Source organism: Lithobates pipiens, unplaced genomic scaffold (genome assembly GCF_037356315.1).
Source record: "Lithobates pipiens isolate NorthernLeopardFrog02 unplaced genomic scaffold, aLitPip1_a1.2 Scaffold_7, whole genome shotgun sequence".
NCBI classification, from domain to species: domain Eukaryota; kingdom Metazoa; phylum Chordata; class Amphibia; order Anura; family Ranidae; genus Lithobates; species Lithobates pipiens.
Window position 1 is genome coordinate 1558836 of NW_027507892.1, and position 16527 is coordinate 1575362.

Consider the following 16527-nt stretch of genomic DNA (forward strand, 5'->3'; position numbering starts at 1 on the left):
ACCTCTGCATATATCTCCCTCCCACAGCCCTCATCTCTCAAAAGCCTCAGAAGGCTTCTGTGTTTACAAGTGACAGAAGAGCCGAGGGCAAGAGCTGGAGGTGGCGGAACAAAATTCCTCCATGATCTAGCTCAGGGGTCTCCAAACTTTCTAAAGAAAGGGTCAGTTTACTGTGCTTCAGACTTGAGGGGGGGCTGGATTATGATCAGTGGGAGGAAACAATGTCCCATCTTTAGTATCGGAGGAATTTGTGCCCCATCATTGGTGTCAGCGTGAGGAATAGTGCCCCATAGTTGGTGCTCAGTGGGAAGAATCGTGCCACATTGGTGGTGGCAGTGCAGAAATTATTGCCCTGTTGTTTTTGTCAGTGGGTAGAGTAATGCCCCATGGGCTGGACAAAGACAAGTAAAGGGCAGCAGTTTGGAGACCACTGGTCTAGTTATAAAAAAAAAAACAGAGTGCGAGGGCTGCATGAAATGGCACTTGTGCCCTGGAGAATGTGCTAATACGGAGTTGGGAATAAACCAAGCTGGGGCCTGATTCAATTCAAAAGAATAAACCGTATTATAGCTATTGGACACAGCTCTCTGCTCGGGAGCCCTGAACAGACCGATCAGCAGTGCTTGATCGCTCAGTTCTCCCCCGGTGTGGGACAGATGCTACATCCATCTAGGTGAATATGATTGAATATGATTCTGGGGGGGGGGGGGGGGGAGAATACAAATCCCATAATTCTCTTTTTTAAATTGGAGGTTCACACAAAAATTGAACCCCCCCCCCCCCCTTCTCCAGTTTGACACCTTTTTGGGGGGGGGGGTGCAGATACCACCACCCCAAGACAGGTATTTGCACCCACTTCTGGGCATAGACTCGGGAATATTCCTGTCCCGCCACGCTGTCTGCTGGGACACACGTGGGACCATTCTTATTGCGCTGCGCGACTTGCGCATGCGCAGGAGGGAACCGGGAAGTGAAGCCGCAACGCTTCACTTCCTGATTCCCTCACCGAGAATTGCGCCAGCAGCAGCTGAGAGCCGAACGATTGCTCGTCTTCGGCTGCTGACATCGCTGGACTCCAGGAAAGGTAAGTGTCCATTTATTAAGTCAGCAGCTGCAGTATTTGTAGCTGTTGGCTTTTAATTTTTTTGTTTTTAGGTTGACTCCCTCTTTTAAGCTTCAGTTTTCCACCTAATTGTAGTACTTTAAGACCCCATGCACACTGGTTGTTTCTCCCCGGGGCATGAGGCTAGGGCGTTTAGATGCAGGTGGAGGGCACAGGCCCACTATCAAACTCCTCCTTACCAGTACAAGAATTTTTGTAAAAAAAATAATGCCATAAATCTACCCGCTATTTAAAAAAAAAATAAATCGCAATAAGCATATATTGGTTTGTGCAAAAAGTTATACGCTTGCGCAAACCAATATACACTTATTGCAATTTTTACATTTGTGCAAACCAATATAAGATTAACACCCAAAAATACGTAGAATACACATCGGCCTAAACTGATGAATAAAGGTTTTACTTTTCCAAAAAAAAAATTTAAATTTTTTTTATAGCGGAAAGTAAATTATTTTATTTTTTTCAAAATTGTTGCGCTTTTTTTGTTTCATAGCGCAGAAAAATAAAAACTCCAGAGTGATCAAATACTACCAACATAAATCTCTATTTGGGGGGAACGGACATCAGTCGTTTGGGTATAGTGTCGCACGACCGTGCAATTGTCCGTTAAAGCGACGCAGTGCCGTATGGTAAAATATGGCCTAGTCATGAAGTAGATATATCCTTCAGGTGCTGAAATGGTTAACTTAACATACACTCCGCAATTTAGGTGCAGCGAATTCTCACCGCCTCTAGTGTGAACCGGCCCTCACTCCTCTCTAGTTTACAGTTCTCTGTTTTTAAAGTGAAGAGGAAGTCCTTGCTTTTCCTATACTTATTAATTGTTCTCCTGTTTCAGCCTTTGCTCTCAATCTACAAGCTGTGATTCGGAGAATTCGATATGGAGCGGATCCTCGCATCAGTCCGGAAGCGACCCTCACTGCGTTTTCCTCTTCATGCTCGGCAATGTTTCGTTCGATTCATCGGTGCTGCTGGATTTTCTGATCTCCTCAGAGACCTGCTTCCTGGAATACTTGGTCAGGTACCTAAAGCTGCTGAATTCCGACTGGCCTCGGTTCTGCCTCACATGTTCTTTATTCGATAAGTCTAGAAATTTCCAGCCACAGCAAGAGCAATCGGTGAAAGCGACACCAATTCAGAGCGACTGCATTCGTTTTCCTAATCTTTCACCCACTCCTATGGACATTGGCAGACCTGCCTCTTCGTTTGTCGGGCATACCAAGCATTTAGCACCTTCCCCGCTGGGTGCCCTTCAACGCCTTGTAGACTATGACAGCTCAGATTCGGAATCAGAATCAGAATCTGCAGACAGTAAGCAGGGTCCTGTCATTGCACACTCTGCAGGGGCTGACAGCACAGATATAGATAAACACATGAAAAAGTTGGAGCTGACAGCCCACGGTTCAATATCCAGTCCTTCACAACCAAGTGCACAAGCTGGAGGCAACACGTGTCATGGCCAGGGCACCCAGCAGAGGGCAGTCCAGTGCTTGGAAGACCTTCAAGAAGCCATTAATAGGCTGCACAGAAAGAAGCTCTTTCCATATAATCCTTCTGCGTTGGTAAGGCTGCTTTCGCATGTCAGTAGTCTAAGCACAGAATACGGGGGGATGCACGTTCTGCCAGAACAACCCGCCACCAAAATATAACGGTTATTATTCTATAACTCTATCACTGTCATTGACTTCTGTGAGACTATTGTTATAGATGTCATCAGATATGAAAATTATGGTGCTATACCTAGAAAGTGTCCGATTTTTTTAAACCTTTATTGGCCAAAGCAAGTGAGAATAATAAAAAAAAAAGATGGCCATGTACACAGCTGTGGCTATATCAGATCTCACCTCTGCGATTTCCAGCACTTTAATTCTTTAAAAATTAATAGTTTGTTGTTTTGTGAGTTGTGTAATAAAGTCTAACTCCAGGACTTGGTGAAGTATAAAGTGATTGTTTAAAAAAAAAATGGGGTTACAAACCTCATACTTACCTGCTAATGGTTTTTGCACAGATCAACTCTGATCCTCCTCGGGTCCCCTGGCTTCTCCCCCTTGCCAGGTGCCAACCATGCTATGGGGGCGCTCGTGTGGGCTCGCACCCCAAGCTTTGCTCTGTGTGTTTAACGCACAGCTCTGGATTGAGATCGAGCTCCAGTCAGTATAAGGGTGGGGGGCTGGGAGCTGCACCCAGAAGAACTAAAAGCGGAGTTCCACCCATTTTTATGTACTTGCTCTCTATGGTATCCCGGCTGAGCTTCCTTTTTCCCAATGTAAATTTTTTTTTTTTTTTTTTTATCATTTATTTAAATGGAAATGCCTTTTATATTCTTTCTCCTGCATTTCTGGCAGTAACCACCTAGGCCAGTGATGGCGAACCTTGGCACCCCAGATGTTTTTTAACTACATTTCCCATGATGCTCGTGCACTCTGCAGTGTAGTTGGGCATCATGGGAAATGTAGTTCCAAAACATCTGGGGTGCCAAGGTTCCCCATCACTGACCTAGGCAATTGCGTCACCAGACGATTCGCAAGGGCTCCTGGGATGGCGGCATCGTGTATCCCAAGAGTCCCTGCGAATTGCTACTGACAAAATCTTGCGTTATTTCCAGACCGTTGCTACGGCAACGTGTCAGGAGGAAGGAGCGCCACGCGGTGACATTACTGTGCAGGCGCGAGATCGGGAAGTGCATTCTGGTTAGCCAGCTGCTTCTAGTCCCGGAAATGGATACCAGAGGGATTCAGATGCCCACAGTGGACATGGACCCTGTCAGCTTCCCAGATCAAGGTGGTCTTTATTTGAAACTGAAATTAACCCCGGAATACACTGTAGACACTAGCTAAATGTGCCAGATAAAGTTGAACAAATGACAGCGGCATTTAAAAAAATAAAAATAAATAAATAAAAAATTGACGTGGGGGACTGGCACTCTGCTTTAATGCAGAGAATGCGTTAAGGTTAAAAAAAACTTCAACCTCCTAGAACCACTTGGTCCAGTCAAATGACTACTTTCACTAATGGATGTAGTGGCTGTGTGTGCTCTATAAACTGTTTTGTGGCATCAGCTACATACAGTATACAGTGCTGTGTCCCGGCAGCGGGATGCAGACATTCTGTCAGATTCCCACAATAAAATTTGATTTGGGCTTAGTTCTGTAAGCCATTCACAGAAAGCGTTGTATTCTTGGAATGAATACAAAGCTTCCTCTGATTTGGCTGAGGCAGAGAGGATGATATCACGATCTCTGCCTCAGCCAATCAGAGGTACCTTCTGTAGGGTTTGAAGATTGCGCTTGACTGACACAGTTGACCGTGAGTCGATGGTTAGGTGATGGTGGTAGAAGTAGGGTGGAAGAGTTCTCTTCTGATGCTTTCTGCCCCACTACAGCTTGAAGAAAATGGCGATGAGCCCTTATTTGAGGGCCCGTGCTGCTGCCTTTTGGGTATGGCCTTTAAGGTCACTTCCGCATGTACTAGAGGGGGTAGGAGAGGAGAGAACGCCCAATAACCAATGAAATGCACAGAGGGATATAATTTGTAACCGTTTTAATAAAGGTCCAAAGATGGTCAAGCCAATGTGTTTCGGGGGAAGAGACTGATTGCTGTGTTCTCAATGCTGCTGCTGTAAACACTGCATTAATTGAGCATTTCTGATATTACAGATACACCCGTAATGGGATTTTCTCAGCTCACCATTCACACAGCAGCAGCCCTGAGGAAGGGGGAGTTTCTTCCTCTGAAACATGTCGGCTTGGCCATTTTTTGGTAATTTCATTAAATGTTTACAAATGATACCCTCTGTGCAATTCATTCGATACTGGGCGCTCCCTCCTTTCCTCCATTCATAGAATACAAAGCCCCCTGTGAATGGCTAGCTGCGCTCAGCCCGACTTGATTTTGTTTTGGAAGTTCTCATCCACCCCCCACCACCACAACACAGCTCTGTATATTGTATGTAGCTGGATCTACATGGAGTTTATATAGTGCACACAGCTGACACATCTGTTAGTTCATTCCAAATTAACCTTCTACTTCACTATTTAAACTTCACTAAAACCTGGAATTACGCTTTCAATTGTACTAAAAAAATTAAATTTTTATATATATATACTTGCTCCATTTACATTTGAGTATATTTGCAGTAGATCATGAACACTTGTTCTAAGTCAATGGACCAAGTCTAAAACTTGTTACAAAATCTTAACCTGATGGTGCTAAATCCCTGAGAATAATATTTTTTGTCTGCTTAAAGAATAACTGAACTCTTGATGATGTGCCCAGAAAATGGAAGATTGAAGGCAAAGGCAAACTGTGGTCTTCCTGCAGCTGATCCCCCCCCCCCCCCCATATTAATGACATGCCTTGTTCTGCACTTTGTTTAGCGGCGGCCATCTTTGTACAGGCAGGGCTTTGCGTCCTCTTGTCAGAGCCTCCAGCAAGGAGAACCATGATCAGCACAGTAGTGACATTATCACCTCATTCCAGACGTCATGAGATTAGCACTCGGAGGCCGCTGTGCTTTCGTCTTGTACTGCAGATTTGCACTATATATAACCAAAAGTATTGGAAGTTTGGGACGCCTGCCTTTTACACGCACAGTAACCTTATTGGCATCCCAGTCTTATTCCGTAGGTTTCAATATTGAGTTGGCCTACCATTTGCAGCTATAACGGCTTCAGCTCTTCTGGAAAGGCCATCGACAAGGTTTAGGAGTGTGTCTATGGGGAATGTTTGACCATTCTTCCAGAAGCGCATCTGTGAGGTCAGGCACTGATGTTGGACACAAAGACCTGGCTCGCAGTCTTTGCTATAAATTCATCTCAAAGTTGGTCTGTCGGGTTGAGGTCAGGACTCTGTACAAGCCAGTCAAGTTCCTCAACCCAAACTCACTCGTCCATGTCTTTTTATGAACCCTTGCTTGGTACAGTAATGTTGGAAGAGGAAGGGGCCATCCCAACCTGTTCCCACAAATTTCTGTTTGAAATTGTCCAAAATGTCTTGGTATGCTGACGCCTTAAGAGTTCCCTTCACTGGAACTAAGGGGCCAAACCCAACCCCCTGAAAAACAACCCCACACCATAATCCCCCCCTCCACCAAATGATTTGGACCAGTGCACAAAGCAAGGTCCATAAATACGTGGATGAGCGAGTTTGGGGTGGAGGAACTTGACTGGCCTGCGCAGTCCTCGCCTCAACCTGATGGAACACCTTTTGGGTGTTCTAAAGACATGGATGTGCGAGTTTGGGAGTGGATTTGAACCCCACGGACTAAGAATGGGATGCCATTAAAGGTGTGTCATATATATATATATATATATATCTCAATTATTTCTCTCAAAATACTTTTGTTAATATAGTGTACATCTATGAGCATATAGGCACAGAGAGATCCAGATGCACAAAACAAAGTGCGCTGCTATTTTTAAGGAGGAATTCCAAATACCGGCAGTCCCCGAGTTATGAACCACAATAAGGACTGTAGGTTTGTTCGTAAGTCGGAACACTGCATTTGTAAGTGTAACTTCCGCCTGTGCATGGATTGTGGGATGTTTCGGGCGCTTATGTTATCTGGGGCTCTTCTGGCCATGCAGTACATTTAGTACTGCAGTGTGGGATGTATCCAGAGGTACTCAGAGGCAGTTTCATAAGTAGGAGGCATTCGTAACTCGGGGACTGGCTGTAAAACAATAAATGTAAAGCTCAGGCACAATGAACAAATGGCAATTTTTTTTTTTTTTTTTTTTTTTTTGAGTTCAGTTCCACTTTAAGAATTTATTTTGCACTAGATTTGGGGATTTTGATTAAAATATTTTTGACTACTGTAAGGTATTCAGAACATACAAGGTTCTATATTTTTGCTGTCAGTGTTCTTAAATGTACTGTACAAGTTCTGTCATACGTGATTAAGCACAGAGACATGGAGATCCTACAGGTGTAGGAAGTTTGGGTTTGCTGATCCCATTGGAGAAATGGCTGCTCCTTATAGTGGAGTTCAACCAGGGATACCACATAGCAATAGTTACTGTATTTTGTAGTAGGAATGAACCACATGCATTCAGCATGAATGGTGTGAGACAGGGGCGGATCCAGGGGGGGGGCAACGGGACAATTGCCCCCTCCGAGAAAATAGAACTTACTCCAAGGCTTTCTCCCTCCGCCACCTCACCAGATTTGCATGAGGCATCTAAATGCAGCTGGGACTTTATTGCTGCTTCCCCTGGCTTCCATCAGTTTATTTAGAGGGGGCCAGTGGGTCACTATGGGGGTCTGTAATTGATGTGACACGGGCTGCTGCTACATGCTGGCAGAGTTGCAGCAGAGCGGCACGAGTGTCACTTCACTTCCCTGTCAGGCGGAGTGATCTCTACCCGACAGGAGCTTCCTAGTCCCGGCTGGTGTGACGTCACGATTCAGAGGCGCGCAGGATTGAAGACAAGATGGACTGTAGCCAGCTCAGTGCACTGCAAGTGAGTGATCACTTACTTAGCTAAGGCAGTGTTGTGTTAATGAGCTACGAGCGGCATTGTTATGTTAATTAGTTAACACCTTGTCTTACAGGTGAAGTGGTGAATGCTTTGGGGGTGGGGCTGAAATAATTTACACTGGTAATTGTAATATGGCACAATGGAGGGGGTTAATGTACTCACTCATGTATTTGTGATCAGTGACAATTAACCCTTTGTGCTGCATTAATGATAGTGGCACCATCAATGTTAATTAACCCCTTTTATGCTACAGCATGAAGGGGTTTATAAACACTGCCACTATTGCAGCACAAAGGGGTTAATTAATTGCCACTGGTCAGTAATACATCAGTGAGTACATTAACCCCCCTCCATGTGTCATATTACAATTACCAATCATCATCAATTATCATGATAATCACACAGCACAGGTGCGTTGAGCCACAGCACCTGTATTGTGTGATTATCATGATAATAATGATGATATAGAATGACAGAAATCTGTATCTTTATGCTTCATTCACACAGGGCAGACATGCGTCTGACATGCAGGGCTGTCTTTTACTGGCTTGGGGATGCATAAAGTGTTACATGCATCCCATTTATTTATACTGAGACACACAGCCGCTATATCCCAGTATGTCATGCGTGCGGATCCCAGAATGCATGCAGGGTTTATTCAAGTACCCGCACCAACATGTCATATTGGGATATAGCGGCTGTGTGTCTCAGTAGAAATAAATGAGATAAAACCGTCCCGTTAGCGGCCTTTACCGCCGTCGCCCGCCCACCCCAGTGTGAAAGCAGCCTTATTTTCTGGCAGTGCCCCTCCCGAGACTAGACTCTGGATCCGCCCCTGGTGTGAGAACAGGTTTTGAAGAGTTTGTGGCAGAGTTTCTGCAAGGCCCATGAGGCCTACCTAACTATATGCAAATTACTTGCTTATACTTGTACTTCTTTTCAGGCTGCTTTGGTCCAGTCATGTGATCTGGCTTCCCTGAATCATTCAGCAGTGGCCGCAGGGTATGGGAGGGAGTGCTGACAATGGGTGGTCCATAGGAGCTGTGGTCCTGTGGGTGACTTTAACGCTCGCAGGCATACCAGACATTTTTGAGCGCTCCTTTTTTTTTTTTTTTTTTTTTTTTTTTTTTTTTTTTTTTTTTCCCTGCAGCCATTCCCAGATGGGAATGGGCTGAAATTGGGTGAGTATATAAATCTTTCTTACACAGGTTAGTCAGATTAGGTGTTCGAAGGGATGAGGGAGTATTTTAAAGCGGAGGTCCACCCTAAAGTGGACCTCCGCTCATCGGAACCCTCCCCCCCTCCGGCGCCACAATTGGCACCTATCAGGGGGGAGGGGGGTGCAGATACCTGTACAGTACAGGTATTCTGCACCCACTTCCGGGATAGCTCTCTGCGGAAAGGGGTGTAGATTACGCCCCTTTCCGCAAGTGCCCGCCCCTTTCCGCAAGTGCCCCGCTGCCTGCTGGGAAACACACAGATCCCAGAGGCAGCAGGGACCGTCCTTATTGCGCAGCGCGATTCGCGCATTGCGCAGTAGGGAACCGGGAAATGAAGCCGAAAGGCTCCATTTCCTGATTCCCATACCCAAGATGGCGGCGGCAGCACCTTACAGATGATCTAGAGATCGGCTTCGGGTGCCGACATCACGGGCGCGCTGGACAGGTAAGTGTCACTATTTTAAAAGTCAGCAGCTGCAGTATTTGTAGCTGCTGGCTTTAAAAAAAAAAAAAAAAAAACGCGGAGTCCCGGTGGACTCCCGCTTTAAGGCTAGTTAGGATATAGTGGTGGCTGGTGCTCAATATTTAAAAATGGGGGGGGGGGGGGGGTGCAAACAAACCTGCCCCCTCACTCGCATTGCTGCCAAACCACCCCTGGGTGATGGACGGGAAGGCAGCCTTGCCTTCGGAGATGAGGAGGGGGTAGGGCTGCTGCTCCTTGCTCCAGCTGAGGGGTGCTGGGGCTTCTCCTCCTGGGCAAACAGAATTGTGTCCTGAGACTCCCTGGCCCGCTTCCTGATTTGACCAGGAGGAGAATAAGGAAGACAATGGCGAATATTTTGTTATTGTCACAGAACTGGGTGGGCTTGGGGAGCAGTGCTCTGTGCCCTGAGCCCACCCTTTTTTGAAGCCAATTAAAGCCTCAGATTCTAATCATGTGCTTCAAAAAACAAAAACAAACCCTATTAGAATCCATGCAACTGGCATCCTGCATGTAGATTAGGGTGCCGGGTGCATGGATTAGGGGGCGGTGCTCCTGCTCCCTTATGGATGGGCTGCCACTGTTAGGATTACAAAGGCAATGTTCATGTCAATGCTACAGATGGAAGAACCCTCAGTGCTAGGAGTCCAAAATTTTGCCCAAAATAAGTTCCTCTTCTCTAGTGGAACTGATTATGAAGAATCGCCACATGGAGCCAAAACGCCACTTCAGATTGGGGAAAACCAAACTGGAACAAGAGGAAAGAAAGAAGGCGATGCACCTGTCTAGTGCATTACCATAAAACCTTTTATTAATAAACCAAATTCCAACGTACGCATGTATCACCGTCCAATCCTTGGTGCTGTAGCACATCCATCCAAAAGAGCATGTCTTGCATGTTTTCAAGGGCTGTGCCCTCTTCCTCAGAGCTCACTTAAGAGGGCAGAACCCTTGAAACATGTTCCACGCTCTTTTTGGATAGACTTACTACAGCGCCAAGGATTGTCCTGGATTATGATGCATAGTAATTGTGGAGCCAATTCATTTTCTATGGAAGAGGGGGAGCATATATTGTGCAATATGGGTGGTGTTATAGGAGTGGGAGGTGGTTAGGTGTGAAGGAGGGATAATGAGGTTTGGGGGGCACAGCAAGTAATGGAGTTTGCATGTTGGCTGCAGAGGGAGTTGGCGGTGTTGGGGATGATGGGTTTAGGGCATTTGGTACATTTGAACCTCAGGGGCCGTGGCTTATATTTTACATTGGAGTCCGATTATATCAGGTGCCACTGCCTTTCATGGTGACCCCCCCCCCCCCCCCAGTCATCAACAGTTCACTTTATTCAGATCTAAATGGGATCAACATCCTAGGAGTGTTTTATTACATCGATCTGTAATGTGGTAAATTGAATTGCTCCATGGGTGCTAAACACTATTTTTATATGAATTATATTTATCTAATGTACTGCTCCATTTGATGTTCTGAGCCATGAGTCTGTTGGGACTAATTAAAATTGAAGTTACCCTGAGAAATTGAGACTCGGTACTGTGATGTGCTCCTGGCCTGAAGGGGACTACAAACCCTTTACCATGGCAGGTCCAGAAAGACTGAAAACACAATCTCGTATTATGTGCATGTATTTGACCTCTCTGTTCTTATTTTAAAGGGAACCTGTTCTGATGGAACATATGATGTGAAATATAGGGGCTGCCATTGCTTGACCTCATAGGAAATTTTGCCTGTCTCTCTCCTAGCTTTGGTTCCTTTGAGCCCCAGACTCAGAGTTTGTATGCAGAAAATGAAGTCGCAACTCCTTGTCTGCATACTTTGTTCCTGGTCAGTGACTTTGAAATACGAAAGCCCTCGGATTGCCGTAGCAGCCAGGCCACTAACGTTTTTTCAAAGAAAAGGTTCGGAATGATGGCCTCCATGTTTTCTTCAACATTGACAAATGCATGTCAGGTATTTATTATAATGAAACCTGTCAATATGTGAAAAAGAAAATAAAGAAACTGTTACTAAAGAAGCACCGAGCAGTTCTGAGTGATGTATTTGTGCATTTTCTTCAGACTTTGACTACAGATCATGAATAGTGATGTTCTACACCAGGAGTCTCCAATCTTTTCAGTATAAGGGCCACAATGTATATTTTACAATTCTCCTTGGGCCAAAAAGAAGCAGTTTTATTAAGAGTAGTGTTTTTGTTTTTTTTCCCCAAGAGTACTTCACTAGGTGGATGCAGCATCGGTCTGATGCTACATCTGTCCCCCACCGTCTAAGGCTGCGAACCGAGCGATCACTCAGTTCTCAGTCACTGGATCTCTGCTCTGCCCCCTGCGTGCTCACTGGAGTACTGAGCTGTGGAGGGGGCAGGGGCAGCTGGCTCAGGCTCTTAGCAGCTCGTTGAGAGGCCGAGCCAGGTGATGGTCCAGGCTGCTGGATGGATCCCGACCATATTATCGTGACTCTTGCCCCAGCCTGGACAACCTCTCGGCTCCGATAGCTGAATTAGTTGCTCTCTGCTTATGCCTGACGCATTACACGATTGTGTGGGTGGCTTATTATCCGTATTAATCTCTGGTCCGTTGACCTGTTGATAAAATGTGGGTCTTCTGAACACCAGTGCAAAAAACTCTTACTGCCTATACTTTGACAGAGGACATCACTTTGGGGCTATCTTAGATACCTTTGGTAAAGATGTCACTGGCAGTAAGAGTACTCCTTCTTCCTTTTTATTTTTTACCTCATCAAGCTTCAACCTGGTAATCATTTTCCAGCCTCTGATTATAAAGAGAGTTCCATTTTTTTTTTTTTCGCAAGCTACCCATTGCAACGCCAGATCTAGACCGGGGACTCCCAAATCTTCCAAACCTACAAACAAATCCTCACAATAAAGACACACCCCCCCCCCCCACCTCTCCAAAGTGGAGGGCATCTGTTGGCTAGTTGGCTATGCACCTCCTGGCCTCCAAGCTGTGGACACCTACAGTGGTGTGAAAAAGTGTTTGCCCCCTTCCTCATTTCCTGTTCCTTTGCATGTTTGTCACACTTAAGTGTTTTTCGGAACATCAAACCAATTTAAACAATAGTCAAGGACAACACAAGTAAACACAAAATGCAATTTGTAAATGAAGGTGTTTATTATTAAAGGTGAAAAAAAATCCAAACCATCATGGCCCTGTGTGAAAAAGTGATTGCCCCCCTTGTTAAAACATACTATAACTGTGGTTGTCCACACCTGAGTTCAATTTCTCTAGCCACACCCAGGCCTGATTATTGCCACACCTGTTCACAATCAAGGCATCACTTAAATAGGAGCTGCTTGACACAGTAAGGTCCACCAGAAGATCTTTAAAAGCTACACATCATGCCGAGACCCAAAGAAATTCAGGAACAATTGAGAAAGAAAGTAATTGAGATCTATCAGTCTGGAAAGGGTCATAAAGCCATTTCCAAAGCTTTGGGAATCCAGCGAACCACAGTGAGAGCCATTATCCACAAATGGCGAAGACATGGAACAGTGGTGAACCTTCCCAGGAGTGGCCGGCCGCCCAAAATTACCCCAAGAGCGCAGCGACGACTCATCCAAGAGGTCACAAAAGACCCCACAACAACGTCCAAGGAACTGCAGGCCTCACTTGCCTCAGTTAAGGTCAGCGTTCATGCCTCCACCATCAGGAAAAGACTGGGCAAAAATGGCCTGCATGGCAGAGTTCCAAGGAGAAAACCACTGCTGAGCAAAAAGAACATCAAAGCTCGTCTCAATTTCTCCACAACACATCTTGATGATCCCCAAGACTTTTGGGACAACATTCTGTGGACCGATGAGACAAAAGTGGAACTCTTTGGAAGGTGTGTGTCCAAGTATATCTGGCGTAGAAGGAACACTGCATTTCATAAAAAGAACATTATACCAACAGTAAAATATGGTGGTGGTAGTGTGATGGTCTGGGGCTGTTTTGCTGCTTCAGGACCTGGAAGACTTGCCGTGATAAAAGGAACTATGAATTCTGCTGTCTACCAAGAGATCCTGAAGGAGAATGTCCGACCATCTGTTCGTGTACTCAAGCTGAAACGAACTTGGGTTCTGCAGCAGGACAATGATCCTAAACCCACCAGCAAGTCCACCACCGAATGGCTGAAGAAAAACAAAATGAAGACTTTGGAGTGGCCTAGCCAAAGTCCTGACCTGAATCCTATTGAGATGTTGTGGTATGACCTTAAAAAGGCCGTTCATGCTCGAAAACCCTCTAATGTAACTGAATTAGGACAATTCTGCAAAGATGAGTGGGCCAAAATTCCTCCAGGACGCTGTAAAAGCCTCATAGCACGTTATCGCAAACGCTTGGTTGCAGTTGTTGCTGCTAAGGGTGGCCCAACCAGTTATTAGGTTTAGGGGGCAATCACTTTTTCACACAGGGCCATGATGGTTTGGATTTTTTTTCACCTTTAATAATAAACACCTTCATTTACAAATTGCATTTTGTGTTTACTTGTGTTGTCCTTGACTATTGTTTAAATTGGTTTGATGTTCCGAAACACTTAAGTGTGACAAACATGCAAAGGAACAGGAAATGAGGAAGGGGGCAAACACTTTTTCACACCACTGTAGAAATAATCTCAAATGCATGGGTGAAAAAGGTGATCTGTAGGAGTTCTGTTTTTGCCTCCACCTCACTTCATGTTACCCGACCTTTACTGTGTCTCTGCACAGGTTAGCATAACTTTATGCTACTCTCCGAGCTTTCTTGAGTCAGGAGTCTTGACCATTGCTCCAAAAGTACACATTTTTCAAACTGTTCATTGGCCCCAAACCAAATTGGGGCATTCCATTCACCCTACATTGGATATAAAAGCTTAGAATGTCTATTTGCTTTACAAATATTTCCCAGAAAATCAGCACTGGAACCAACTCATAACTTGTTTAATCCTTGATACTCTTCAGGCCAGAGTTTTTCTTCCACAAGACAAATGCCAAACGTTCACATTTTTGAGTTTCAATCCGCTTTTGCATGGGAGTTCTTGATATTGGCCTCTTACGAGGCAGTCCCATTTGCTGAATTCCACTCCTGGTCACTTAATTGTTAAACATTTTGGTAGTGTGGGAGAAGAACTCACAATCTCAACCAACGCGCCTGACGCCCAAAGCCAAGTTATCGCTAGTCTGGTGGCCGAGGCTGGACTGGGAAATAAATTTGGCCCTGGACTTCATCCAGACCGGCCAATTTACATTTTTAGTGTCTCATCAGCACCCCCTTACATCAGAGTGTCCCATTACCAGCCCCCTTACATCAGGTTGTCCCGTCACCACCCCCTTACATCAGGTTGTCCCGTCACCACCCCCTTACATCAGGTTGTCCCGTCAGCAGCCCCCTTACATCAGGTTGTCCCGTCAGCAGCCCCCTTACATCAGGTTGTCCCGTCAGCAGCCCCCTTACATCAGGTTGTCCCGTCAGCAGCCCCCTTACATCAGGTTGTCCCGTCAGCAGCCCCCTTACATCAGGTTGTCCCGTCAGCAGCCCCCTTACATCAGAGTGTCCCGTCAGCAGCCCCCTTACATCAGGGTGTCCCGTCAGCAGCCCCATTACATCAGGGTGTCCCGTCAGCAGCCCCATTACATCAGGGTGTCCCGTCAGCAGCCCCCTTACACCAGAGTGTCCCATCAGCAGCCCACTTACAACATAGTGTCCCGTCAGCAGCCCACTTACAACAGAGTGTCCCGTCAGCAGCCCACTTACAACAGAGTGTCCCGTCAGCAGCCCCCTTACAACAGAGTGTCCCGTCAGCAGCCCCCTTACATCAGAGTGTCCCGTCACCAGCTCCCTTACATCAGAGTGGCCCACCGAGCCATCGGCCCACCGGGAAACTCCCGGTAGTCCCGATGGCCAGTACATGCCTGCTGGTGGCTCAGGAATGGAGTCAGGGAAATCCTTCCCTTTTTTCCTTCCGCTATCTTGGAAGAATCTCACCATGGACACCAGCCTGAGATTGTGAAGGAGTGCTGGAAATCCTATTGCTGCTCATCTTCCAATAAGCGTACTGAGCCCTTCAATGCTGGACATATTGACTACCAGGCCATCCAAGTCGTAATTTTAAAGTTCCACATAAAAAGATGTAAATTATTCATCCCATGTGCTGAAGATTGCATAAGCATAGAAGGGTATATATCACAAACTGTCAGGAATTGGTAAAAAAATAAAAATAAAAAAAAGTCTGATGGATCCTTTCATTCTGGTTCTGGCAAAAGATTTACTGGAAGCAGCCCAAAAATCGCTTCAGCTAGATTTCATTGCGGAGAACAGTTTGTCTCCATGTAGAGATGAAGGGATGGGTACTCAGGGGCACATAGACTGTGCACTTTGCAAATGCAGATACACTTCTTTTCCCCAGAGTTTAGTAAATAAGGCGTGAAATGGGGAGAATAAACAGAAAAAAGTTATCCCCTCACCTGCGCTAATGGGTGAATGTGTATAATAGATAAAAATAGTAGGGGCTGCTCATTGTAAAGTTTAAAAAAAAAAAAAAAAAACATAAATGTACTGTAATAGACTGCGCACCCTATTCCTTTAACCTCCCTGGCGGTACGATTATTTCAGATTTTAGGTGCTGAAAGCGGTACCATTATTTTGCATGGGAATTTAGTGTTTTATATTGTAGACCTGTAATTCTTAGAAATAATTCACTTTTAAATCTGTCCAAACAAGAGTCTAATAGACATCCCGGGTATGATAAAATTTGAAATATGAAATCGTAAATTTGAGATATATATATATGTGTGTGTGTGTTTAGTGTTTGATGAATTTCCCCACAAATTACTATCGCTCAATTCTGCGAGTGATTATAATTTATTATCGCTGTTTTCTAGCTGGTCTATAACCACTTTTGATGTAAACTGACATTTTTTGGTTGCTATGGACAATCTCCAGTTTCCTGGCATATAGAACAGTATTTATAATATAAAACTACATGCAGGACACTGGAGAAACCACTAGGCACAAAGGGTACGTGTAATTATTTGATACAGTAATGTAATCTGTAAGATTACAGTATACTGTATTTTTTTACTTTTTGAATTTGGCCCTGAACTCGGTCCCTATGCGTCGCAACGCTCGCAGGGAACGGAGCTCGGCACTGTCACAGATCGAGTGAGACACGGCGGCTCGCTGATCACAGCAGGGAGACATCGCTGGATCCAGGGGACAAGGTAAGTAACCCTTACATGGATC

The 16527-nt window shown here is 45.3% G+C and overlaps 1 protein-coding gene across 3 annotated transcripts in view; it reads left to right on the top strand.

The window, feature by feature from the left end:
- LOC143959297 (protein Lines homolog 1-like) overlaps window positions 1-11327 on the top strand; it is a 53461-nt gene extending 42134 nt beyond the window's left edge. Inside the window, exons 8-9 of one of the 3 annotated variants that reach the window (XM_077467978.1) lie at window positions 1962-2685; window positions 10968-11327. In XM_077467978.1, the coding sequence (XP_077324104.1) occupies window positions 1962-2685; window positions 10968-11030 (787 nt within the window). In that variant the 3' untranslated portion in view covers window positions 11031-11327. Of the gene's footprint in view, window positions 1-1961; window positions 3051-10967 lie in introns of those variants that run through there. The other 2 variants (XM_077467979.1, XM_077467977.1) reach the window with 2 other exon arrangements.
- Window positions 11328-16527: the final 5200 nt, after the last annotated feature.